This window comes from Myxocyprinus asiaticus, chromosome 8 (assembly GCF_019703515.2).
Source record: "Myxocyprinus asiaticus isolate MX2 ecotype Aquarium Trade chromosome 8, UBuf_Myxa_2, whole genome shotgun sequence".
NCBI lineage: Eukaryota > Metazoa > Chordata > Actinopteri > Cypriniformes > Catostomidae > Myxocyprinus > Myxocyprinus asiaticus.
In genome coordinates, this window is record NC_059351.1 from 12,009,914 (window position 1) to 12,035,990 (window position 26,077).

Consider the following 26,077-nt stretch of genomic DNA (forward strand, 5'->3'; position numbering starts at 1 on the left):
TCACGCATAACGGTCTCTAGAATTTACTCCGAATGGTCCCAAAACAAAAAACATCCAGTGAGGGGCAGTTCTGTGGACCGAAATGCCTTGTTGATGAGAGAGGTCAACAGAGAATAGCCAGACTGGTTCGAACTGATAAAGTCTACGGTAACTCAGATAACTGCTCTGTACAATTGTGGTGAGAAGAATATCATCTCAGAATGCTATTCTGAGATGCAGGTTTGATTCTGTCATATTGAAAAATAACAATATATTGACTTAAATAAAACCATCCAATTTAGTATACACAAGCCGAGCTTATGTAGAACCAAAGAAATGCTGGCAAAATATCTAAATTTTCTCATTGAATTTCTTTTTTGAAGAAATACAGCAGTTCAATTTCAGATGCTTTAATTTAGTCATTCATTTATATGATCCCGTGTGTTGCATTGCTCTGGAGGAGGTCAACAGTCGCCATCTCTCATGATTAAAATTTCTGATTTGGTTCTCCTGAAAAAGACATAAAATATGAACTGCTTTAAAACTATGAAATGTACAATAAAATATGATCTAATCTTGTGTCCCAGTAGTGTGTCCTTCTTGTGTGTATGTTTGTCAGGGCCAGAAATTAACCAGAGCTTGAGGCATTTTGTCACTTTCAGGGGTAGTTTTGCCCCAAGCTGTGGTTAATTTCTGGCCCTGACGCACATGCACACAAGGAGGATAGCCTACTGTATAATACTGGGACATACACTACAAGAGTAGATCATATTTTTATGGAAACATTTGAAATATTTAAACATTTGAAAAAAAAAAAAAAAAAGCCCTCACAGCAAATGCCTCTGTTCATGTTTTTTCTTTGTATGAAGGCTATGCTTTTTGTTTTTGATATTTCATCAAATTCTATTTATATGCCAATCTAGTGAGATTTAGTATAGGGTTTTGTGCCTTTGTAGACACTAATTACCTGTAGCTGTTGGATTAGTTCTGAAGTGAGTGTTGTTGAGTGCGTAACTAATAAGAAGTGGTTTTGGATGACAAAAATTAAAATGAACTCTGAAAATACTGAATGTGAAGAAAACATTCCAAAACCTGAAACAGAAATTACATCAAAATCTACTGTCACTGTAGACCTACCTAATATACACTACCGGTCAAAAGTTTTGAAACATAACTGAAATGTTTCTCATGATCTTAAAAATCTTTTGATCTGAAGGCGTATGCTTAAATGTTTGAAATTAGTTTTGTAGACAAAAATATAATTGTGCCACCATATTAATTTTATTATAAAACTAACATTTTATCAAATATATATATATATATATATATATATATTATTTGTATTTTATTTTTTTAATTGATGACTTGGACTAAATAATAAAGAAAAGCAGCCAATAAGTGCCTAACATATATGGGAACTCCTTCAATACTGTTTAAAAAGCATCCCAGGGTGATACCTCAAGAAGTTAGTTAAGAAAATGGGTAGCTCAGTGGTAAAAGACGCTGGCTGCCACCCCTGGAGTTCACTAGTTCAAATCCCAGGGTGTGCTGAGTGACTCCAGCCAGGTCTCCTAAGCAACCAAATTGGCCCAGAGTCACATGGGGTAACCTCCTCGTGGTCACCATAATGTGGTTCGTTCTCGGTGGGGTGTGTGGTGAAAAGAGGAGAAAGAAAAAAAAAAGAGTACATGTCTGCAAATTCTAGGCAAAGGGTGACTACTTTGAAGATGCTAAAATATAACACAGTTTTGATTTATTTTGGATTTTGTTTAGTCACAACATAATTCCTATAGTTCCATTTATGTTATTCCATAAATAAAAGCACATTTCTTAAATATAATGACATATATATAAATACTAATATCTATAGGTGGCATTTCAAATATTGATCATAAATATCATTATTGCTTTTGGCTGTATCTTATTTGGCTGTAATATATTATTATTGCCTGTATGTTGTATCAAAACATCTAATTCTAATGTATAGACCAATGAAAAGCTACACTTACAAATGTATTTCATTCTTTTTAATTCTACTTCCTTATTTCAAATTCTGCTTCATGTTTGCTACCTAAATTCATATTCAGCCAGTGAATCTGAATTCAGAGTTCTAAATGGCAGACAACCCTGGTACATGACTTACAGTCTTTCCACACACAGCAAGCATTCGTTGGCATAGGTGTTTCCGTCACTACCGCACACAGGTGCAAGGTTCATTGGACACGCCAGGATCTCTGCCATCTCAGAACACACAGGCTACAAAACAAACACACACATATGAATGTGGCAGACAACTTCAGTCACTCCATTGTGATGCATTTAAACACTGAATGATGCATGATCATAAAAATCACAATTTAATCATTCAGAGACAACAAAAAATCCCTTCATACCTTTCGGTTTGAGCCTGATAAGCCTTGCGCTCCTAGAACAAATGTTTTATTGTTTAAAATATTTTCCAACATTAAACCTGTTCAGCTTAGTCTGTCAGCCAACAAGAATGTAATGCCAACTGGCCGTTTTACACAGAGACACACATCTTGACTGGGACAATATTAACAAAAACATGATTACACAACACATCTTAAAAGAAGTATGTATGACAGTGTGTTTACTGCACCTGACGTGAGCAGCAGAAGCAAGCAGAACAGAAGCACTCTTGTAGACATTTTAACACAGAATGATCCCTACAATACTCACATGACTTTATATGACCACTATGAAGTGTGGGAACTCTAACACTTGAGTACACACAGATATTCCCACCCTCTCAAAGCACAGATCCACTCTAATAGAGATAAGACCGTTTAGGTGGAATATCACTGCCCTGCTGTAAAAGGCATTTTACATTGTATACAAAATTGTATTGAACTTTTTAGAGTGGAAAGACCTAAAACGTATTTGAACACTTGCACACTGTATGCAATGTATGGATTTCAGTACATTTGATATCAAAATATGAAACTAAATGTTATCTGCACGCAAAATACTCTGCAGTGGACATTATCAGATGACCTCACAGAGTAACCAACAACATGTTTAACCAGTTTGACAGGATCCAAAACTGTTTTGACCTCATTTAGAAGATCAGTTGTTTTGTCATTTACAGCCTAATAAACTTCCTTTTGAGAAATGTTTTGCATGAAAAGTGTGCTTGTGCTATCTTTCTTTAAATATATATGACACTTGGTTGGATATTTTGTTTTCTATTGTAAAGACGTTCATAAATGTGTAAGTTTGTCTTTTTTCATCTGTAATAGGTTTGATTATTGATGGTTAAAAAAATGTATATGAACAGAACAGAATGAAAAGTCCCCTTATGAGGGTAGGACATGTTGCTGGGGCAAGATGAGAGAAGGACAATGTTGTACCTGACTAACACAATTAAATGACAAAAATCCCCACAGACAGGGAAAAAAAGAATAATTCTTACTAAGCAAAATTACATTTATAATTGTATTTATTTATCACACATTATACATTTTGCACATATACAGTGAAATTCTTTTTTTTTTTCACATATCCCAGCTAAGCTGGGGTCAGAGTGCAGGGTCAGCCATGGTACGGCACCCATGGAGCAGATAGGGTCAAGGGCCTTGCTCAAGGGCCCAACAGTGGCATCTTGGCAGTGCTGGGGCTTGAACCCCCAATCTTCTGATCAGTAATCCAGAGCCTTAACCACTGAGCCTGCACTGCCTTATGTTCATGTGCTTCAACCAGGATTTTTATTCATTAAGATGTCATTTTATATAATGTATTTATATAGAATTATGTGTTTATCTTCATGTGCTATCTGTTATTCATATATATCTATAATTATGTCAATGGACAAGGGATATTGATATTGTAATGATAGAATAGCAGTTTCCTCTTATAAGAATTAATCCACCACAATAGTGTCAGAAGTGAGACTGAGAGTGAATCTTAAACTTCACCATAATTTTAACATTAAGAACCTGAAAATAAATGACAGCACTTACCCTAATCTAGCAACCAGTAAAGTCAAGATGTATTGTACAGTAAACACACTGTAAATTCAGGATATGCTTTGTTTTTGTATTTGTACTGTGTACATTTGAATACAGTTGTCTCGTGCACTGTGATATAGGCGGTTTATAAAAGTGGTCTATACTATAATGGCCCATTTTTTGTTGTTGGTGCTGGAATTGTTGGACAATGAACATTATCCCCATCTACAGACTGGAACAGGCCAGTGCACACTCTTAGAAGAAAAGGTAAATCTGAAATATTATATCATATTACGCTAACATTAATATGTTGCAGTAAGTCTCACCTGCAGGAAAGAGGAATTACAAACAGATATGGCAGCATGCTGTTTCAAGCTGAACTTGCCACTGAGCTGAATTTCTTAATAGTGCACTTAATGACCTCATAATGTTAGTAACAAGACACAGGGACCAGACAATCGGTATGACATTTTGGTATCAAAATAATTCCGAAATGATATTTGATAATTAACCTGATCAGGTAATATCGACTACAACACATTCAAAGGCTCATTTCAGAGGTTACTGAAAGGTTATCAAAAGGGTCATTAGGAGGTTTATGATAACAAGTGATTATGTTCTTATAGTAGGCCTAGTAATAGATAAGTAAGGTTAATCTTTGTTCAGCTGGATGACTCTTTGATGTAGAATCCGAGGAATCAAAACCACTAGAAAAAGAAACAGCAACACAGCTCCATTTACTAAAGAAGATACCAACCCAGTCTCATGAAAAGCTGTACATATTAGCAAGTAATTGTCACGTATTAGATGGAAACAATGTCCAGCGGCGTCATTGGCTGTAGTGAAAGTCGTACAAATTCATACGAATTAGACAAATTTAGAAAATTTGCCATAAGAGTGTGTAGAAAGAAACAATGATGTTTGTTGGAAACTGGTCTCAAGGTCTTTTTTTCAAGGTTTTAACTATAGTAATGCAAATTAGAAAATACAAATATTATTATAATGTTGCTATTAATATTATATGAGAAGAGCTATTTAAGATGAACAATGTCTTTGAGTAAGATTTAAGTAGCCTACTGTAATTCACAACCTGGGTCAAGAGGTGGTGCTGAACTACTGTAATCTTACTACAAATTGATGTTATTGTCTTCATATATGAACCAGCAAATTACAGTATGTCAGACCCAACTGAAATGTCATATCATCTAATGAAAACAAACCACCTGTTAGAATTTTCTAAAAGAAAGGAAATATATATATATATTCCAATTATGGCCTATTTGTCAATTTATTTATTTATTTTGTGTGTGTGTGTGTGTGTGTGTGTGTGTGTGTGTGTGTGTGTGTGTGTGTGTGTGTGTGTGTGCAAAAATTCATAATACATATAAAAAGAAATAAAAAACAATTTAGTAGGCCTATACCTTTTATAACAGTAAGCTAATAAGAACATAATTGGTACATTTAAACCATTTTAAAGCCATCTTTAATTACTCTTGATGCTATCTAATTATTTTATTATTTTTATAGTATTATTATATATTTTATATTCATACAGTTATTATTATGTGTATAATTATTTTTACATAATAATTATTTTGTTCAAAATAATCGTGTCGTAGGCTATTTCAACACATTATAGATTTATATAAAGGCAATGTGCAACGTGTAAAAATGAAATGTTTTTGTTTGTTTGATTGATTGATTTTAATGCCAGGCCGGCGTCCATGACAAATAAATGTTTGTGTAAAATATCCTATGAATAAAGTGGTGAATAAAGTTAGTAGGTCTACTCCATAGGCCTACAACAGCAACTAATGAACTATTACTCAATTCAATAATCCGATCATTTCCGGACCAGCCTGATCTCACAGTGAAATCGGGAATAGTAGACCGACTTTTCTTTCGTCATACGTTGACCGAAATGTCGAAACACTGCCCCCAGTGGCCAAAGCAGTAAGTGTTGTAGGGCATATGGGCACGTGTAGGCTCCATTTATGTCCAGGAGAGGTCGCCAAAAGATAGTAGTGAAGCAAGTTGTTTTCAGCTTTACATGACATTATACAATGAAGAGAAAAGCATATATTTATAGATTCTATCCCCAAATCCAAACATTACCTTAACCATTAGAGGAGTAAAATGTAATGTTAGAGGGAAAAGTGAAACCTCCGAATCATGCTCGTCATTGATTATTCAAACGTGGTTACTGTCTGGCTTTAAACCCTAGTCTCCCACGCAGCTGATGCAACGCACTGCCAATTGCGCCAGGTAGAAAGGAAACTACAATGAAACCATTGCAAACATGTCTGATAAGAATGCTGCATGTCAGCACGTCGGCATTAGGGTTGCCACCTGTCCGGTAAAATATGGGATCGTCCCGTATTTAAAGATAAACTTATCCGTCCTGTATCGAATCAATACGGGACGCGATTTGTCCCGTATTTAAGCTGGTCAGATAGCGAAATTGTTCCAGATCGCTAATTTAACATTGATATAGGCTAAGTTGGAAAATGTGCATATGGTGGGTAAAGGACTGTCCAAAAAGTCCTCAAATGGTGCTAAAACTGTGGATTTTTTTCTATATATGTATGAATACAATCACTGAGTCATAAAGACAAGTACTGGTGAAGGAAGAAAAAAAAAAATACACATAAACCAACCAAAATGTATACATAAGATAAAGGAGACAAATAATCGAAAAGATTAAAAATATATTTTTAACATATAAAAGATGTATTTTTTCTAACCCCCCCTTATAAGTGTCCCTTATTTTAAAACTTCAAAAGTGGCAACCCTTTTCGGCATACAGTCGCCAATCCTAGGGTACTGAAAATATCGGGAACATCATGCCGACTTCACATGTGATCATGTTGTCCAGACAGTGGTTTCTTTACAGGAAAAAATCAAACAACAAAGCCGCACTTAGTTTAACCTGATTTAATCAATCCCTCGTTTTGTCACATGTCCAAATGAACAGAAAGCCTAATAAAACGTTATTCTCTTCTTTTGAAAGGCCTTATACTGTACTGTTAAAATGAATTCACCATCTTTGAGCTCTGTGAGAAAAAGTGATACTAGCTGTGATCAGATAACCAGGCTACAGCTGAGAACTAGGTGAAAGGTTCCGCAGTATTATATGGTTACGCACGCGTGCAATCACATCATGCATCAAAGATCATCCACCACATCATCCACATAATGGCTCCATCTTTCAGTTTTGCCAAATCAGCTCAAGCACCTGTTAAAAGGCTCAACAATCATTGCATTTTGTTTGGTTTACATTTAAATAATGTGGCTCAAAAAAGTAAAGTAAATGTGGCCTAATCGTTTGATCATTGTGATTAAGAGAGAGACACATCCATTCACTCCATCGGAGATTCCACTGCTTTCACTGTGTGCTGATTGATGTGCTCTAGGAGGAGGGATACCGGGATAAAGCCATTGGGACCCTATACTAGTATAAAAATCAAACCGCGTCTTACTCTGAGCAGCGTTAATTTGACAAATCTCAGTCAACTCTGCTGGTTAATTATTAGCCGTTATCTCGTACTTAGTACTGGAGCGTGGAGTTTGGAGTCTGCCCCCCGAATCCAGATAAACACAGACAGAACTGAAGGATCCTGGCACCCATCCTTTCTTTGGCCCGTAGACCTCTAACGCACAAACTACACAGCGAGCTAACCATGCTGCGGCAGCTTGCTGGAGTTTTACTATGTGTGACCTCCTTTTTAAGTACCTCATCTTTGGGTAAGTGATTATATTAAGTCTAAGGAGTAAAACATATGTTTTGTTTAATTTCTGTTTAGGTTATTCCCACAGAATTGCTTGTTTGAAGCTTGCAAATTTGTTAAAAGTGTTTAAAAAAAAAATTTAATTAATGATCATATTTGAGGCTTAGGCAAATATTAGTGTAAAAATGACTTGTGCACTGGGGTATCTGGAAAATTTATTTATATGGCAATTTATTAATCATCAGGTCTAGGCCTACTTTTCATTCATTCTGTGCCCAGCTTGAGTTAATCATTGCAAACCAAAAGGCTACTCAGTAGGAGGTTTGGCATCATTAAAGTACTTAACTTTTTTTCTTGTTTTATTTTTCTTATTTAAGTTTTAATGAAATGAAATGAAATAAAAGTTGTTGCAGGACATAAAATCAGAGTATAATCTCGGAATCAGTCAAGGTGATGCAATCCGAATGTGACACGTCAGTGTTTACAGGTCAGGCCTGAACTGTACTGCCAGAAAGGAGAGTGGTCATTTTAGATTGCTTTATAACACAATGATCCTTAAACCACTTGTTCACACAACCTATATTTGTACAGAGCATTAAATTACAAAAAGCTATTAACTTTCTGATATGTTCATTTTTGTTCCCCTAACATCAATAATTACTTGAATTGATGCAAAATTTACTTTGAATATGTCCTGACTGTAGTCTAAGATGCAGACTAAAAGAACTATTTGAGTTACTAACATGCTACTTTTTGACTTGTTCAATTTCGTGGCCCCTTATTTCAGGAATTACCTTGATTTATGCCAAATTTATTTATTTTTTGAATGTGTCATGACTCTAGTCTAAAACTTTCAGACTTACAGAACTGAGGGTGAGTCATGAAATGAGACTACAGTAAGTGTTGAATATGATACAAATAACTGTCCAGAGGATTAATAGCTCATAGTGCACTGTGTGCTGTTATCTGACACCCACCTACAATAGAGCTGCATTTGTTTTCCTTCTGTATTTCTACTCTCATCATTCAGCGAAAGACCTTAGGGGTGCCTCTTAAACTTGCTTTCTTATGCATTTGAATGCATATGTATGTAAACCCAGTGCATTAAATCAATAAAACCCATGGATTTAATTTAAAATCAGATTTCAGGAAGAGTAAGAAAGTGTAGCCCTCTTTGTGACTGAGTTTAAAGCCTTTGTGATTTTTTAGGAGACACTCAATACATTTCCTGCATGCCTCTTTCCTTTCACGTTCCTCTCTGGACCTAAACCAGCTGTCTTACACTGCCTTGAGTAACACTAATATAGGTAAACAATGCCACTCACCTGCAGTCAGCAGTTGATGATCTAGAATGCATCACAGCAGGAGTTTGTTTTGTGTGTTTTTTCAGGTGCGAGCGCTGGACCTCGGCTGGATAATGACAAACTCTACAGATACAGCTACAGCGCTGAGGTCGGGCTGAACAGGCCAACGGGATCCACTAGAGGGAATGTTGGATTCAGGATAAACAGTGATGTGGACATCAGCCTCATCTGGAGGAACCCAGAGAACCAGGATGAGCAGCTACTTCGAGTGCAGGTGAGGGGAAGCAAATACATCTCAGATGACAATGACAATGGCTGTGTTCGGAATAGCAGACTAACATACTACTTCAATTTTTGCATTATATAATATGTTTACTGTGCACAGTATGCTAATTTTTAGTATGCATAGAATACCCGGATGACCTACTATATGTGCCAGAATGTGCGGTACACAACTAGAATACACTGCACACTAGTGTACTGTATGATGAATGTACTGGAATTAGAGTAATTTTTTTTTGGTTTTTTGTTTTTGTCTAATTTCTTTTATCAAACTGCCAAATGTTAAGCCATTTTTACACAAAAGTAATTACATTTTTTTTTTAAATAATTATTTTAATTTCCATGTTTATAATTGGACACCACATACATGCAATGTGACAAGGTCATGTGATAATGCAGCATACTAAAAATATATATATATTTATAGTAAACAGTAAAAAGTGCATACAGCACAGTATTCAATAAGTAGTAAGCTAGAATCCCATTTCCGAACCAATATTTCTTATTCTTCATGATTTAGTGGAAAAGTAACATACTGTAATTACATACATGTTTTCCTGTCCTGTTTTCAGATCTCAAATGTTCAGATTGAGAGTGCTGTTAAGCGCTCCCGCAAAAACAACATCTTCCATGGCAGCTCACCAGAAAGCATTTTGGGTAAAGACAGGCATGAAATGCTTCAGAGGCCCTTCATATTGCTTTGGAAGATGGGCAAGGTAAGAAAGATTTTCCAGATTTATATACATTATATTAATTACTAATCAAACATCTAAGGCACCCAAAACAAAGTTGTATCAGTAGTTACGTTTTCCCTACATCATAAATATATTAATGTTAGTTAGAGTATTATTCGTCCTGAAATTTCAAAATATTTTTCGTAGTGATTTGACTCATTGTGTGATGCTACTCTCCCCAGCTGAGAAGCATGTATGCCAATAAGGGGGAGCCTGCCACCATCAAAAACTTGAAGAGAGGTGTGGCCAGTATGCTAATGATCCAGCTAAAGTCTGGGAAAATGATGGAGGTAAAGTCTGATATGAGTTTAAGTTCTCCACCAGTCAAAACCAAATTCAGAGAGGCTTGGTTCAACTTAGAGATAGTTCACCCAAAAATGTAAATTCTGTAATCATTTACTCACCCTCATGTTGGTCCAAACTCATAAGTGGAGATGTAAGGCAGAATGACAGCATTCACTTTGATTGTATGGAGAAAGAAAAAAGATGCAAAGAAGGTGAATGGTGACTGAAACTAACTTTCTTCCTAATATGTCCTATAAGTATAGAAAAACATGAGGATGTTAATGTTAATTTTTTGGGTGAGCTACCCCTTTAAGGGTTTTTATCCATAGATTTGTGGGATATTTGTAAATAGATGCAAAATACTGTACATTTTGGGTGTGCATAAAGAACATACTGATTGGTTGATTGATATTTTGATCTGTAATGGACGACTAATGTATGCGTTTCATCTGCAGGCTGATACTTCAGGGAAATGTTTAGTTGAGTACAAGGCTTCTAAAGATCAGGTGATCCGCACAAAACACTTAGAGACCTGCAAAACACAGGAGACGGGATTCACAACCCACAGCCCAGTAAGAAGAAACACTCTTTTCTTATCTGCCCTCATTAAACACCATTTTATTCACAGTTTAGGGCTTTTCCTCACCTCCCCACTACTCTCTTCACAGGTGTTGGGTGTCAATGGAAAGTGTACTTCTGTAACAGTCATCACTCTGGAGAATGGCATCATTAAGTCTGCTGATGTGGAGGAATCACATATTTTGTCTGTCAATGCTCGCCATACGGCCGCAACAAAAGTCCTGTCCAGGTAACAGAGAAATAAGGAAGGAAATAAGAAAAGAGATGAATGAATTAAAGAATGAACCAGTTAATCAGTCAATGAAACTGATTGACTCTCATGGCTCCCCACAGGCAGTCACTGACACTTAAAAAGACTGAGGTTGGCACAAGAGAAGTGGCTGGTAAGGACGCTGCAAGCGTGGTGAAATCTCTGAATGACAAACTCATCTCTGTCGGAGTCATAGCGGAGAAAGTAAAAGCCAAATGCAAAGGATGCCCAAATGTAAGCTTCATTAACTATTTAGTTTGTACGCATACTGTGCATGCTGATGATAACAGTGACATGACTGCTTGATGTTATGTTGTTATATGATCACAAACGGAAATGTGTGAACTTTGTTTTTAAATGTGTACTCAGTACAATTCGTGTTTGTTGCACTGACACATTGTAGCATAGATGCAGAATCAGCAAAACACTGATTCATGAGACAAGGGACAAAACATTAAAAAAAAAAAAAAAAAAATTTATACTAAATTAATTTGAAATGGATATACTCTATTTGTAGACAAAGGTCTCAGCTAATGAACCATGTAAGGGAACAGGTTTTTATAATAAAGCTTTTTTCTTTTTTTTTTTCTGAAAATTGACATTTATTTGACAACTGAAATTGTACTGTAATTTGTCAACTCTGTCAAACACACTAAAAACATGCTATTTTAATTTGATCCATCCAAAAAAAGTGTTCAGTAAAGGAGTTAAGTGATCAAATACATTCTATAATTTTTTTTTTCTTCTGTTTTCACACTATTCTGAAGTTGACAAAATTGAATATTTTTCCATCTTAACCATGTGTTGTACACTGGAGCCATTTTGTTTTTTTGCTCAGTTAAAGCTGCCTCTATGACCTAAACTGAAATGCCAAAATTATTCCACAATTCTTAACAGAAATGATCACAATGGGATGACGGTGTTGACATGTTGAAGCTGTGACCGCAGAGACGTCAACATTGTTTGTGTAAAATATAAAAAAAATGAAACTTGCCAGACCACATGTCCTACTGTTGCATCCATCATGAGCAGTCAGTGGGAAAGGGGTACTCGGAGTTATAGCTGACCATGACATTGTCTGATTAATTCAGGATAATAAAAAAATGACGGAGTTGACGCAAAGTGAGGACACAATTTTGACAGGCAGTTTTTTTTATTTTTTTTATTATTATTATTATTATTTTTTTTAGGAAATATGATTTAAAGTTTACTTTATGAAATGTTTGATATCTTACAGATCCCTACCTTTCATTTGATATTTATTTTTAAGAATTTGTTGCATTTTTAAACACTTTGTTTGGCAGTTTAACACTGTGACCTCTAGCTGAGGACAGGTCAAGTTACAGTACATATGCTTCCAAGTTAAGAGCACCCATTTAAAAAATTTGAATGAAATTATTTTAAAATATAAGTAATGAATGCCCTGAGTATACACATTTCCATTAGATTGAACTTTTTCAGTATTTGTATTATTAAACATTTCTTGATTTTTAACATAAAGAGGACTTTTGTATGTAGGACACGTTTTGCCCCTTATCCCAAGAATCAGTGAAAAATAAAAGTTTGTAGTTACCGATGTCAATGTAAAAATGCACATTTGCAGTTAGCCATATTTAATTCATTCTGTGAGTGAAAGCATACAATTACAAAGGATTATTACTGAGACAAAGCGAGTAATATTCGGCTGGTCACATAATCTCAACATGGCGACGCACATGAATGTGCACCCAGCACCATGTGTAGAATAAAGCTTCTTTTTCCTCTTAGGAATCTTAATCTCTTGTAAGTGTATGTCATCAATTTAAACAGATTTTTCAAAAATATTACTATTGCTATTTCGTTACAATTCAAAATTTAGCAATTACCAAAAAAATTCAATTGAGTGCACCTTTAAGGTCACGTATGTGTTTATAGTCATTCTGATTTATATTGGCATTGGCTTGTTGTTGTGCTATACAATAGGTGATGGACACATGGAAGGCTGTGAGGTCTCAGCTTGAGCCGGACTCACTGGCTAAAGTGACAGCCCCACGAAGTTTCCTCTCGCTCCTACACAGCCTACGCAAAGCCAGCAAGACAGAGATCCTGACTGTACTGCGCAACTGCAGCAAGACTGCATTGTAAGACCACACTGTTAATTTAATTTTATCTCCCTCTTTCTCATTTGTAAACGCATCACTTTGGATAGTTTTCTTTCCCTGTTCTTCTCCGCTTCCTGTAAATAAATGTTCTAATTTGCATTCTACCTATCCAAAATAGTAATGAAGCCTGAATTTAGCTAGATGCTAACGCTACATGTAAATGAAAAGAGTATGCGACAAGGGTGTCTGTGTGGTATCAAGATGCAATTTCATGACGTGATAGTATGTCCCAATTCTGACGTACTGTCTTATGCATACTCAAAAGTATGTATTTTGCTATCACCAGCTAAGTACATACTTTAAGTGCTTAGTACAATATGTGAATTGGGGAGTAGCCATTATTGTCCCTTTCCTAAACTTCTCACCTTTTTCTTTCTCTCTCTAGGCCTCAGTTGGTGGATGCAGTGACATCCGCTCAGACTCCAGCATCTCTCTCAGCCATTCTGGAGTTCTTGGACTTTAGTAAGAAGGAAGGTTTAGTCCTACAAGAGCGCTTCCTGTATGCATGTGGCTTTGCCTCCCACCCTACAGAGACCATGTTACAGTCACTGCTGGTAAGATCTCTATTAGATATTAATACCATGGTACTTTTGATATACCATGCTACTGAATGATTACCATATTCATATTCCATGATATTTATGGTACTCCAAGTTACTCAAAGCATACCATGTTATTATCATGCCACATATCCAATAATAGGGTATTACAATGTTACCATGTCCAGAAAATGGTCATACCACTGAATTTATTTTTCTTTTCTTTTTTATTGCACTATTTTCCTGTAATTGCTGCCAATTAATCTGCAGTCAGATTTCCCAATTTCGAATCTTTGAATTAAGCAGAGTCTGATTTATACCTAAAATCTTTGTTGAAATGTTAGTCACAGATTTAAATGTTCTCATGCACATGGAGTTTAGGTATCATGAACTAACAATGAAAAAAAAATTTAAAAAAATTCACAGCTTTTATTTAAGAAAAAGTTCATAAATGAAAATTCTCTCTTTAGGCCATCCCAGATGTGTATGACTTTCTTCTGCAGAACACAAATGAAGATTTTAAGAAGAATATCTCAGCTCTGTAGGTACATAAAATGCAAAACAGAGTTATATTTTGGTCTGTTCTCACCCAAAACTGATAGGGTTGCCTCTAAAGACATGGATTAAACAACTGGTGTCATATGGACTACCTTTATGCTGCCTTTATGTGCTTTTTGGAGCTTAAATGTTTGGTCACCATTCACTTGCACAGTATGGACCTACAGAGGTTGTTTGTGTTCTACAGAAGAAAGAAAGTTGAAATGACCTGAGACTGAGTAAATGAGAGAATTTTCATTTTTGGGTGAACTATACCTTTAATCTTGGTTAATATCTGGATTTTTTAATGGTTCATAGTTATTTCATGTTAGTTCATAATGCATGAACTAATGTTAACATCTACAACTCTTAATGTTAAAAATGTTCTTGGATATGTTATAAAAATTGAATTGAACCAAGATTAATAACTGCTTTGAAAGAATTGTAATGTAGTTAATGTTAACGAATACTACCTTATTGTAAAGTGTTACCAATGTAAACATTTGTGATATAGGTTTTTAAATGTGTTTAGATTTTTTTTGTTTATCATTTAATGAAATATCCTAATATCTCTGCTATATTCCCCCCATAGGATGTATCTCAAGGAAAGATTGGCAGTACAGACATTAAGGAGTCAGTTGTGATCATCATGGGGGCTCTGATCAGGAAACTTTGTCTCAGTGGAGGATGTGAACTACCAGTGAGTCCACAAAATATTATATTATTATTCAAATTTCTATTAGATTCATATTATGAAATTGCTACTTGTATCCATGGCCCTCTGAATCAACTTTAAAGGGATAACATGATCACCCTTACTTTACGCTGTTTCAGTCATGACTTACATTCATCAGTATAACATAAAAGGAGATGTTAGGTAGAAAGACAGCCTCAGTCACCATCTTCTATCATTGTATGGGAAAAAATGCAATGAAAGTGAATGGTGACTGAGGCTGTCATCGCTAACATTCTGCCTAACATCTTGATAGAAAAAAGATAGTCATACAGATTTGGAAAGACATATGGGTAAGTACTGTAAATGATGACAGAATTTTTATTGAATGAATCAAACTCTGTTGAATCATTCAAGCTGGCTGATTGTATTTCTCTTGTTTCTGATGTGCAGACGGTGTTGAAAGTGAAGGAGCTGTTGCTGGCAGGGCCTGACAGCACCCAAGTGGAGTCAGAGGTGCAGATGTACCTTTTAGCACTGAAGAACGCTCTCCTGCCAGAGGCCATTCCTCTTCTAACCAAATATGCAGAGTCGGCGGTGGGAGGGTTTAGCACCATTGCCATCACAGCTCTGCAGAGATACGACCCTGCGTTTATCACAGCAGAGGTAAATTAACAAACCACAAAAAATACTCTTCAAGGGAACGATTCACACAAAATGTTAAATTCTCTCATTATTTACGCACACTTATGTTGTTCCAATACAAAAGGAGAAATTCTAAAGACTGGTCTTTCTTTTCCATGCTGTTACAATGAATGGGGACTGATAAGACTTGCTATATTCCAAGTCTTTTGAATCCATACAACAACTTTTTGAAGTTTGAGAGCTTCAAGCCCCCCTTAATAGTAATTATAGGATGATAATTTATAAATAAGTACATAGTAATTGCATGGAAAAGAGAAAGGAAAGCAGTCTTAAAAATGTGTTCTTTTCTGCAAAAGCAAGTGTTATACGGCTTTGGAACCACATGATGGTGAGTAAATTATGACTGAATTTTCATTTTTGGGTGAACTATTCCTTTAAGCAGAAAACATTTAATGCTGTCTTTCCCACAGGTGAAAAAGACATTGAACCGCATTTACCATCAGAACCAGCGTGTATATGAAAAGAATGTTCGTGCCGCAGCAGCTGATGTAATTATGAGCAGTAATCCATCCTATATGGAAGTAAAGAACCTCCTGCTGTCCATTGGACACCTGCCACATGAGATGAATAAATACATGCTGTCTAAAGTCCAAGACATACTGCGCTTTGAGATGCCAGCCCGGTGGGTCTCTTGCACACAAGTATATCACTTTACTCACACATTGGCAGAGTCTTCAGTTTTCCATCTCATATCCATGGACTTTCTTTGCCAACATCAAAATATTAGGTTAAAATGTATATCTTCGGTCCTGCAACTAGTCAACAAGTTGTTCATTTTCTGGACTATTTTCTGGTTTGCAGCATAATGGTACAGCAAGTTATGAAGGACATGGTTTCCCACAACTATGACAGATTCTCAAAGACTGGGTCTTCCTCTGCTTATTCAGGCTTCATGGCAAGTAAGTGACTTCTGACTTTTAAACTTTGACGTATGATACTTCTGTTTTATACTATACCTTTTATTAACACTGCAAGGGAGTATTGCAGATGTACTTTGATGAAGATGTAGTCAAATCCCTAACCCTATGTAATAAAGTTTGGAGCGAAACTCATCCAGCACACTTTGTGCTTTGGACAATGGACATTAATATCTCAAATGGTGTGATTTGTTGAGGGAAGGAATGCTATTACTTTTCTATGGAAATGGACTAAGGATTTTTACCTTAAAGTTCAAATCATATATTCCAACAGAAACGGTTGATGTCACTTCCACCTACAATTTGGACATCTTGTACTCTGGCTCTGGCATCCTGAGGAGAAGCAACATGAACATTTATGCTCAGAACAAAGATGCCCTCCTTCATGGCCTTCAGGTAGCCATCAGCATAACACAATGCTGGACAACATAAATATACAGGTGCATCTCAATAAATTAGAATGTCGTGGAAAAGTTCATTTATTTCAGTAATTCAACTCAAATTGTGAAACTCGTGTATTAAATAAATTCAATGCACACAGACTGAAGTAGTTTAAGTCTTTGGTTCTTTTAATTGTGATGATTTTGGCTCACATTTAACAAAAACCCACCAATTCACTATCTCAAAAAATTAGAATATGGTGACATGCCAATCAGCTAATCAACTCAAAACACCTGCAAAGGTTTCCTGAGCCTTCAAAATGGTCTCTCAGTTTGGTTCACTAGGCTACACAATCATGGGGAAGACTGCTGATCTGACAGTTGTCCAGAAGACAATCATTGACACCCTTCACAAGGAGGGTAAGCCACAAACATTCATTGCCAAAGAAGCTGGCTGTTCACAGAGTGCTGTATCCAAGCATATTAACAGAAAGTTGAGTGGAAGGAAAAAGTGTGGAAGAAAAAGATGCACAACCAACCAAGAGAACCGCAGCCTTATGATTGTCAAGCAAAATCGATTCAAGAATTTGGGTGAACTTCACAAGGAATGGACTGAGGCTGGGGTCAAGGCATCAAGAGCCACCACACACAGACATGTCAAGGAATTTGGCTACAGTTGTCGTATTCCTCTTGTTAAGCCACTCCTGAACCACAGACAACGTCAGAGGCGTCTTACCTGGGCTAAGGAGAAGAACAACTGGACTGTTGCCCAGTGTTCCAAAGTCCTCTTTTCAGATGAGAGCAAGTTTTATATTTCATTTGGAAACCAAGGTCCTAGAGTCTGGAGGAAGGGTGGAGAAGCTCATAGCCCAAGCTGCTTGAAGTCCAGTGTTAAGTTTCCACAGTCTGTGATGATTTGGGGTGCAATGTCATCTGCTGGTGTTGGTCCATTGTGTTTTTTGAAAACCAAAGTCACTGCACCCGTTTACCAAGAAATTTTGGAGCACTTCATGCTTCCTTCTGCTGACCAGCTTTTTAAAGATGCTGATTTCATTTTCCAGCAGGATTTGGCACCTGCCCACACTGCCAAAAGCACCAAAAGTTGGTTAAATGACCATGGTGTTGGTGTGCTTGACTGGCCAGCAAACTCACCAGACCTGAACCCCATAGAGAATCTATGGGGTATTGTCAAGAGGAAAATGAGAAACAAGAGACCAAAAAATGCAGATGAGCTGAAGGCCACTGTCAAAGAAACCTGGGCTTCCATACCACCTCAGCAGTGCCACAAACTGATCACCTCCATGCCACGCCGAATTGAGGCAGTAATTAAAGCAAAAGGAGCCCCTACCAAGTATTGAGTACATATACAGTAAATGAACATACTTTCCAGAAGGCCAACAATTCACTAAAAATGTTTTTTTTATTGGTCTTATGATGTATTCTAATTTTTTGAGATAGTGAATTGGTGGGTTTTTGTTAAATGTGAGCCAAAATCATCACAATTAAAAGAACCAAAGACTTAAACTACTTCAGTCTGTGTGCACTGAATTTATTTAATACACGAGTTTCACAATTTGAGTTGAATTACTGAAATAAATGAACTTTTCCACGACATTCTAATTTATTGAGATGCACCTGTATACAGTTTACCATCACCACCAATTACTTTCTTCCATGCTGATCTCAGGTGACAATCGAAGCCCAGGGTCTGGAGTCTCTGATTGCAGCCACAGCGGATGAGGGGGAAGAAGATCTCGAGTCCTTTGCTGGAATGTCTGCTCTGCTGTTTGATGTGCAGCTCCGCCCAGTGACCTTCTTCAAAGGCTACAGTGACCTGATGTCCAAGATGTTCTCCATGTCTGGAGACCCAATCAGTGTGGTGAAGGGCCTTATTCTGCTCTCAGATCACTCACAGGTATGGCATTCACCTCAATGTACTCATCGCATTCCATATTAGATTTGACATAAGTTATTATATTATATTACATTTTTAGTGAAGTTCATTATAGAGCACCGCCTAAAGGAAAGATCTCCATATGTATCTGTTCATAACTGATTTTTTTTACTCTATTCTCTAAGGTAATTCCACTGCAGTCTGGTCTAAGAGCCAGTGCTGAGTTCCAAGGCAGCCTGGCCATTGATATTTCTGGAGGGATGGAGTTCAGCTTGTGGTACAGAGAGTCTAAGACCAGCGTCAACAACAGGTAAACCAAGCATCACTTATGCTCTTGCTTAGGGATTTAAAGGGATAGTTCACTCAAAAATGGAAATTCTCTCATCATTAACTCACCCTCATGCCATCCCAGATGTGTATGACTTTCTGTCTTCTGCAGAACACAAATGAAGGTTTTTAGAAGAATATCTCAGGTCTGTTAGTCCACACAATGCAAATTAATGGGTGCCAACATTTTTAAGCTCCAAAAAGCATAAAAGTAATCCATATGACTCCAGTGGTTAATTCCACATCTTCTGAAGCAACATGATAGGTGTGGGTGAGAAACAGAACAATAATTACGTTTTTACCAGTCTCCTCCCTGCCCAGGTTGTGGATATACAGTACGCACGAAGAATGCAAATCACCAAAAAATAATAAGAATGTAAAAGCAATCTTGAAAGTGGAGAGTGATAGTAAAAAAGGACTTATATATTGATCTGTTTCTCACTCACACCTTTCATATCATTTCAGAAGATATTAATTTAACCACTGGAGACAAATTGATTACTTTTATTCTCTGTTTATGTGCATTCTGGAGCTTCAAAATTTTGAACCAATTCACTTGCATTGTATGGACCTACAGAGCTGAGATATTCTTCTTAACATCTTATCCCTTTAAACAACCTCCTGACCTCAAGGATTCGTCTTTTCCCGCACATATTGCTTAAGGTCATGAATGATACCTCAAATCTTCGGCTTATTGAGTAGAGGTGTGCTCTTTTCTTTACTAAGCAATATGATTTACGCTAGCCAGATGACAAAATGGGTGGGAAAACCGCCATGCAGTTGTGTATGGACCAGAATATTATAAACTGTGTCTCAAATGACACACTATACACTATGAACTCGACCATCTAGTGTATGAATTTTAAAAAGTGTAGTATTGTCCCAAACGGAACACTAATGGATTTTACTACATGGAAGCATTTGACAGTTTTTAGCTGACGGAAGTGGCGTTTCAATTGCACACAATGTGTAGCAGCGATTTTGAGTGGCATGCACCACTCACATTTATTTCAGAAAATTTTCAAATCTTGTCTTGTGTAGGAATTCTTTATCAATCTCACAACTCACAATGTTCAGCCTTTTAAAACTGCACATCTATGTACACAGAACCCAATTGCCAGATGTTTTTCTTCTCTAGATTTTCAAAATACCTGTCGTAAATATGAGACTGTGCATCTTAATATAACATCAATTGTCCTTCCAAGAGATTTGATGCTGCTAATCCTCATCTTTAGCCACATCTGCACCTGCCCTCTCACTGTTTGTTTGTGGATGCTATCAAAGGCATCTTGGCTGATACGAGACAGATGGAAAAAGAGGGCAATGGAAGAAGTAAGAGTAAATATCAGGATTTGAGGGTAAATTTATGTTTCCTTGTATGCTGTTGAAATCATCTGGTTGTTAAAACTCAGAGCTTGTAATCAGAGGGTTGCTGGTTCAATCTCTACAAAGAGCAAACCATGAGCCATTATCACCATCATCACCATTGTGCTCTTGAGTGAAGCACTTAACCACAAACACGGGAAATCGACATGTTGCTTCCGAAAGTTCATACACCCCCAAATCAACCACTTTTAGCTGAATAACTGACAAGCACCATCCCCCATCAGACATCAGTTTAAGCTTGATCACTTTTCACACTAGCGCTAATGAACCTAGCGTAAGTATCCTTTGATGCACAGGTTCAGGTCCCGTGGGAACCAAGAAGTAATCATGTTCACATAAACAATGGTGAGTGTGATTCAGAAGTTGCATTTTCGCTCAAAACTTACACATTTCCTTCTTTGATCTTAGGTTTAGGGTTGGGGTTTGGATTAGGGCGTAGAGTTAAAGGAATATTCTGGGTTCAATACAAGTTACACTCAATCGACAGCATTTTTGGCAAAATGTTGATTACCACAAAAATAATTCTGACTTGCCCCTCCTTTCCTTTAAAAAAGGCACTTTCAATGGAAGTGAATGGGGGCCAATTCTGAAACGTTAAAATACTCACTGTGTCAAAAGTATAGCCACAAGACATAAACAATATGCGTGTAAACATGACTTTATTGTGATAAAATCCCATACTAACCTTTTCTGTGTAAAGTTAACCAATTTTACAACTTCGTTGCCATGACAATGTAATGACAACAAACCCTAAAATGACTGTAAAAATTACAATTTACAGCTCAAATAATACATGAGTTTTAACAGAATTAATGTAAGTGCTTTTATAAAATTATACATTTTCAAATGTCCACTTTTAAACCCTCTAAAAACTGGCCATTGTAAGTGCCTCACTGTAACTTCGATTTTTTCTTATTTTTCTTTTTTTTTTAAGAAAAGGAGAGGCAAGTCAAAATAATTTTTTGTGGTAATCAACATTAGGCTATGCCACAAATGCTGTCGATTGAACTTAACTAGTATTGAACCTGAAACATTCCTTTAATATGCATCCTTGTTGACTGCATTACATCAACTAAAAATACTCTATTTTGGTGCCACTCTGTGGACATTTCACCTGAAAACTGGAGCTTCCGTATGCCTATACGTTAAACAACAGTTCCAGTTTCCGCCACTGGGGGCAGTGATTAGGTTTCGGTAAGCACAGGCGGAATTCAACAGTTAACCTACTGTTGCCGAATTCAGAATGTGATCAGTATGTTACCCCAGGTTGCTCCAGGGAGATAGAACCTGTAACAAGTGAATTGTAAACTGCTTTGAAATAAATAAATAAAAAGTCTGTTAATGACTACTTACAAATTTTTCATATTTACAACTGAAGCACTAATCGAGGAACATGACTTAATGGTGTTAAAGATAGCTTTATTTCTACACTACCATTGTGAAACTTTGTTTTGCGTAGACGTCTCTTTGTTTCGCATTTAGTGTTATGGTTTTGCTAATCTTTGTTTTACGACGGGTATTTCTAGGTGGCATCTGGTTTTCTACATCTGCCAATCCTCAGGACAGGCAGGGGCAGGTGAATGGATCAGGGAGGCAAGCTTTACCTTCTATGAAAAGTCAAAGACACGCTGACAGACACACAACCTAATACATAAACACATGTGCTTGTGGGGAAACAGACAGATAGTTACACACACAGACACACATAGTCAGACAGAGAGGCAGGCTATGTATAGGATTAGTATAAACCACAGCTTTCTCGGGCACACAAGATTAGCATGCCTCCACTCATGCCCACTCGTCAGGGGCAGCCATGTTGAAAAGATCATTTAAGGTGGAGGTTGGAAACATGGAGCCAGACAGTCTCATGTGATATGTGAGCTCAAGCACCAAAACTGACTCAGCAGAGACTGAAATGGTGATAAATCTTTATCCAACATGGTCTCATAGAATCATGTTACTATACCTGGTATTTTTGCAAAAGGACTTTTACGTGGCCAGTTGTACATATTGTGGCAGAAATAAACACTAGAGGCGCTACAACAACAACAAATTCTATTCACTCACAAATCATGAGTAAAAGGGCAGATTTTCAATTTATAAACACTTACTTTTCACCCTGTTTCTCACACAATGCTATCTTATGACATCAAAACACTTTTACTATAGCATACAACTTGTAAGGCGATAAATTTTAATGTTTGCACTACAATACCAACTACATTTATAAGCTTTTTTGAGCAAATTCAAGTTGCGCGGTAACTCAACTAATAGAGCGTCGCACTTCCAACTCAGTTTAGGGTAGGGAGGTCGGTTTTGTTGATTTAAAACTTGATAGACCATTAACCTTTAAAAACTCCTCTGTTTTTAATCTCAAATTTGCTCTTATGATACTATCGGTTTAGGCTTAAGGTTTGGGGTAGGGAGGTAAGTTTTGTTGATTTAAAACTCGATAGATCATTAACCTTAAAAACCTCATCAGTTTGAGAGGAAATTTAATTTGCTATTAGCACCACACAATGGATATTTCACCTTGGAACTGCCGTGATACACATAATGAACCACATAATTTCATTTTGCAAAATGTCACCACAGCCACATAATTTTCATGAGATCAGGCTGAAATTTTGGTAGGCAATTAATAGATAACTAAAAACAGTAGGTCTACACAAATCTTAAGCACTGAAATGTGTGTTTGTTTGTTTTATTTGCTGTAAAATTAAAAAATTGAACAGTATTCAAATAACGAAGTATGTTTTAAAGGCATTGGGGACCCTTGTGGTTAGTTAGTATTAGTCGTGCTAACTAAGCTCACCCTTGACTGTGTGTGCAGGGGAGCACTGGTTGTCATCGGTAACGTGACGGTGGATATGGACTTTGTAAGCGCTGGGGTGGAGGTGAGTTTTGAGACAGAGGTTGCCCTGGACTTCATCACCACTGTGCATTTTTCCGAGTACCCCTTCCTTGTCTGCATGCAGATGGACAAAACCACTTTCCCCTTCAGGTATGGGTCCTCTTATTCTCATCCAGGCCTATTTTGTAAATAATTGCATATCATTCTTATTTATCATAACCTAGGTCTACAAAACGTATTGTATATCACTTGTTATACATGAGAGTTATATATGAGAAAAACACAAAAAGAATAAATTAGGGATGTCCCGATACTGATAGTGGTACCGATACTGTTTGTAGCAGATGACAGTAAACAGAGTGCAGATTCAAGTTGTAGCATGAGGCACATACAGAGTACATACTTATTTAATTAAATAGCAGCCTTTTGCAGTTTAATAATCACTTTGAGTCATGTAGCGACCGGCTTTTCCAGAGTGGGACGCTGCCATCATAACGTCAGAGCTCCTTGATCAAAACAACACAAAACACTTCAAAATAAAAGCTCAGTCAAAATTAAAGGTAAATGTATAGGAAAAAATGATGACAGGAATATATCACTACTGTAAAGTTATGTAATATTCACTGTAATACTACTACTACTACTAATAATAATAATAAAAAACAGTAGTAATTTTATTACACGTAAGCAGTATCTAACATCGGTGATGATCTGTTATGCAGCACTTTATTTGACAAATTATAACTCCAGTGTTGTATTATGGATTGTGATGTGAGGTTCTGTATACAAGCACTTCATTTAATAAAAAGAAATACAATATTATGTTGTAAAATTAATTGTTTTATTTTCATTAGATTAAAGTTTTAATGAATTAATTTATTTAAACACCATTTTGATTATAAAAATTTAAATAAACTGTTGATATGGAAAAACAGAAAAAAAAGAAAGAAAAAAAACCGTATCGGACTCGGTATCAGCGAGTACCAAAAATTAAGGATCGGTACTCGTACTTGTTCTCAAAAAAATATTATTGGGACATCCCTAGAATAAATAAAACATTTTTAATTCATACTGGTATCAAATAGAACATTTTTCATTTTTCAAATTCTGCCCAGAAAATTTTTTTCCATACTCCCTTATTTCTTGTGTAACAAAACTAACCTGTTGTTGCCTCTCATGCAATCTAGTGAGACAGTGTCCAAGCAGGAGAAGTTGCCCTCTGGACAGAATTTCTCCTCAGGAAGGAGCAGAAAGCAGCTGGTACCAGGCTCAGAATTCCCTCTACACCAGGAGAACTCTAACATGTGCAAAAAGGTCTTTGAGTAAGACTGGTAGAATAGCTGAGTCTGCACCGGACACTTTAGCAAATGTTAAAGGTTTTCACAAACAGCCACTCTGCATTTTTGCATGTGCATGAGTGTGTATATTTTGGGGTGGGTGTGTGTGCTTGAACCTTGAGTCAATCAGGCTTGTGGAGGCATTATTTTAAGGTCCTTACAATAAGTCCTACAATGTTTTCTCCTTATAAGAATGATTAGTACAAATTAAATTCATATTTTTTTATAAGTTTGATAAAATCTTATGTATAACCAATGGCACTCTCATCATCCGAAGGTATTATTCAACCCATAAAAAACAGAGTTTTTTGTTTCAGAATTCTGCTGTTATAAAATATTTATAAATGCATTATAACAGGTACATTGAAGGACTGTGTATTTGAGGTGCTACTGTGTTATTTATTTAATTAGAGGGCTTTAATACACACATTTTCCCTCTACAGGCATTTCAGAACACCTGATTTCCATGATTATATCGGAAGTTTACATTCTTGCAAATATTTATGGCAGTCTCGTACATGGGAACATAATCATTCATGAATAAAGTTTCTTTTTTATTTTCTGTCATCATCTTTTTGTATGGGATAGTATAAATACTGAAGGGGTAACTTTCAATACTATAGATAATTAATACTTATGTATCACAATGCATTGTATCATTGAGGCTTCATTTATCTATAATGGGGGTGTAAGTAGGCTAATTAATATGGTTAGTCCTTTTAACAGTGTATCCGAGTGTATTTTAAAAACATGGCTTGAATAAAGCTAAGTATTGAACGTTTAATGAAGCTTCAGTATATGAAATTTGTGAGATGGAGGACAGGTTGCATGAAAAATAAGGTCTGTTTATTTCACTACTGTATGTATTAGCCTTGAGAACTGTATCAACAAGATTTACCTGTACATTTCCTGAAGGAATTATCGGTGCTTGCATGGCAGCAAAAGAATCGTGCAATTTTTTGGTACAATAATGTAGAAAAGGAGAAGAAAGCCAGAGGAATGAAAGACAAAAAGTTAGATTTTGAATGCCAAACATTGTGGCAGATTTTGAAACATTAAAAAATATAAAGTTTATAAAAACAAAAATATCACACATAGGGATGCAATTACTGTATATGTAAATTACAGGCAATTAATTGCAAAGAAAAGTATGTCAGGGTGACCAGGGCAAGTTGACACATGAGGAAGTTGTCATACAGGCTATATCTCAGTAAGGTTTTGAGTCAAAAATTCAATTACAGAAATGTGTTTTCTCTAACAGTGGTTTTGTATGTTGTG

The 26,077-nt window shown here is 36.4% G+C and overlaps 2 protein-coding genes across 2 annotated transcripts; one reads left to right on the plus strand and one right to left on the minus strand.

Annotated features, from left to right (window-relative positions):
* Positions 1 to 373: 373 nt before the first annotated feature.
* Positions 374 to 2,731, minus strand: spink4 (serine peptidase inhibitor, Kazal type 4). The gene is made up of 4 exons (XM_051704732.1): positions 2,600 to 2,731; positions 2,373 to 2,404; positions 2,123 to 2,235; positions 374 to 489 (listed from the first exon to the last, which is right to left on the minus strand). The coding sequence occupies exons 1-4, from the start codon at positions 2,646 to 2,648 to the stop codon at positions 444 to 446; spliced, it is 240 nt and encodes a 79-aa protein (XP_051560692.1). The 5' UTR covers positions 2,649 to 2,731; the 3' UTR covers positions 374 to 443.
* A 4,836-nt stretch (positions 2,732 to 7,567) lies between these two features.
* On the plus strand, positions 7,568 to 25,361 carry mttp (microsomal triglyceride transfer protein). Its single transcript, XM_051704727.1, has 18 exons — positions 7,568 to 7,691; positions 9,066 to 9,253; positions 9,834 to 9,977; positions 10,178 to 10,285; positions 10,736 to 10,852; positions 10,949 to 11,088; positions 11,193 to 11,343; positions 13,072 to 13,229; positions 13,636 to 13,804; positions 14,919 to 15,026; positions 15,453 to 15,665; positions 16,115 to 16,326; positions 16,506 to 16,603; positions 16,896 to 17,017; positions 18,689 to 18,916; positions 19,081 to 19,205; positions 23,442 to 23,612; positions 24,650 to 25,361. The coding sequence occupies exons 1-18, from the start codon at positions 7,628 to 7,630 to the stop codon at positions 24,786 to 24,788; spliced, it is 2,655 nt and encodes an 884-aa protein (XP_051560687.1). The 5' UTR covers positions 7,568 to 7,627; the 3' UTR covers positions 24,789 to 25,361.
* The last annotated feature ends 716 nt before the right edge of the window (positions 25,362 to 26,077 follow it).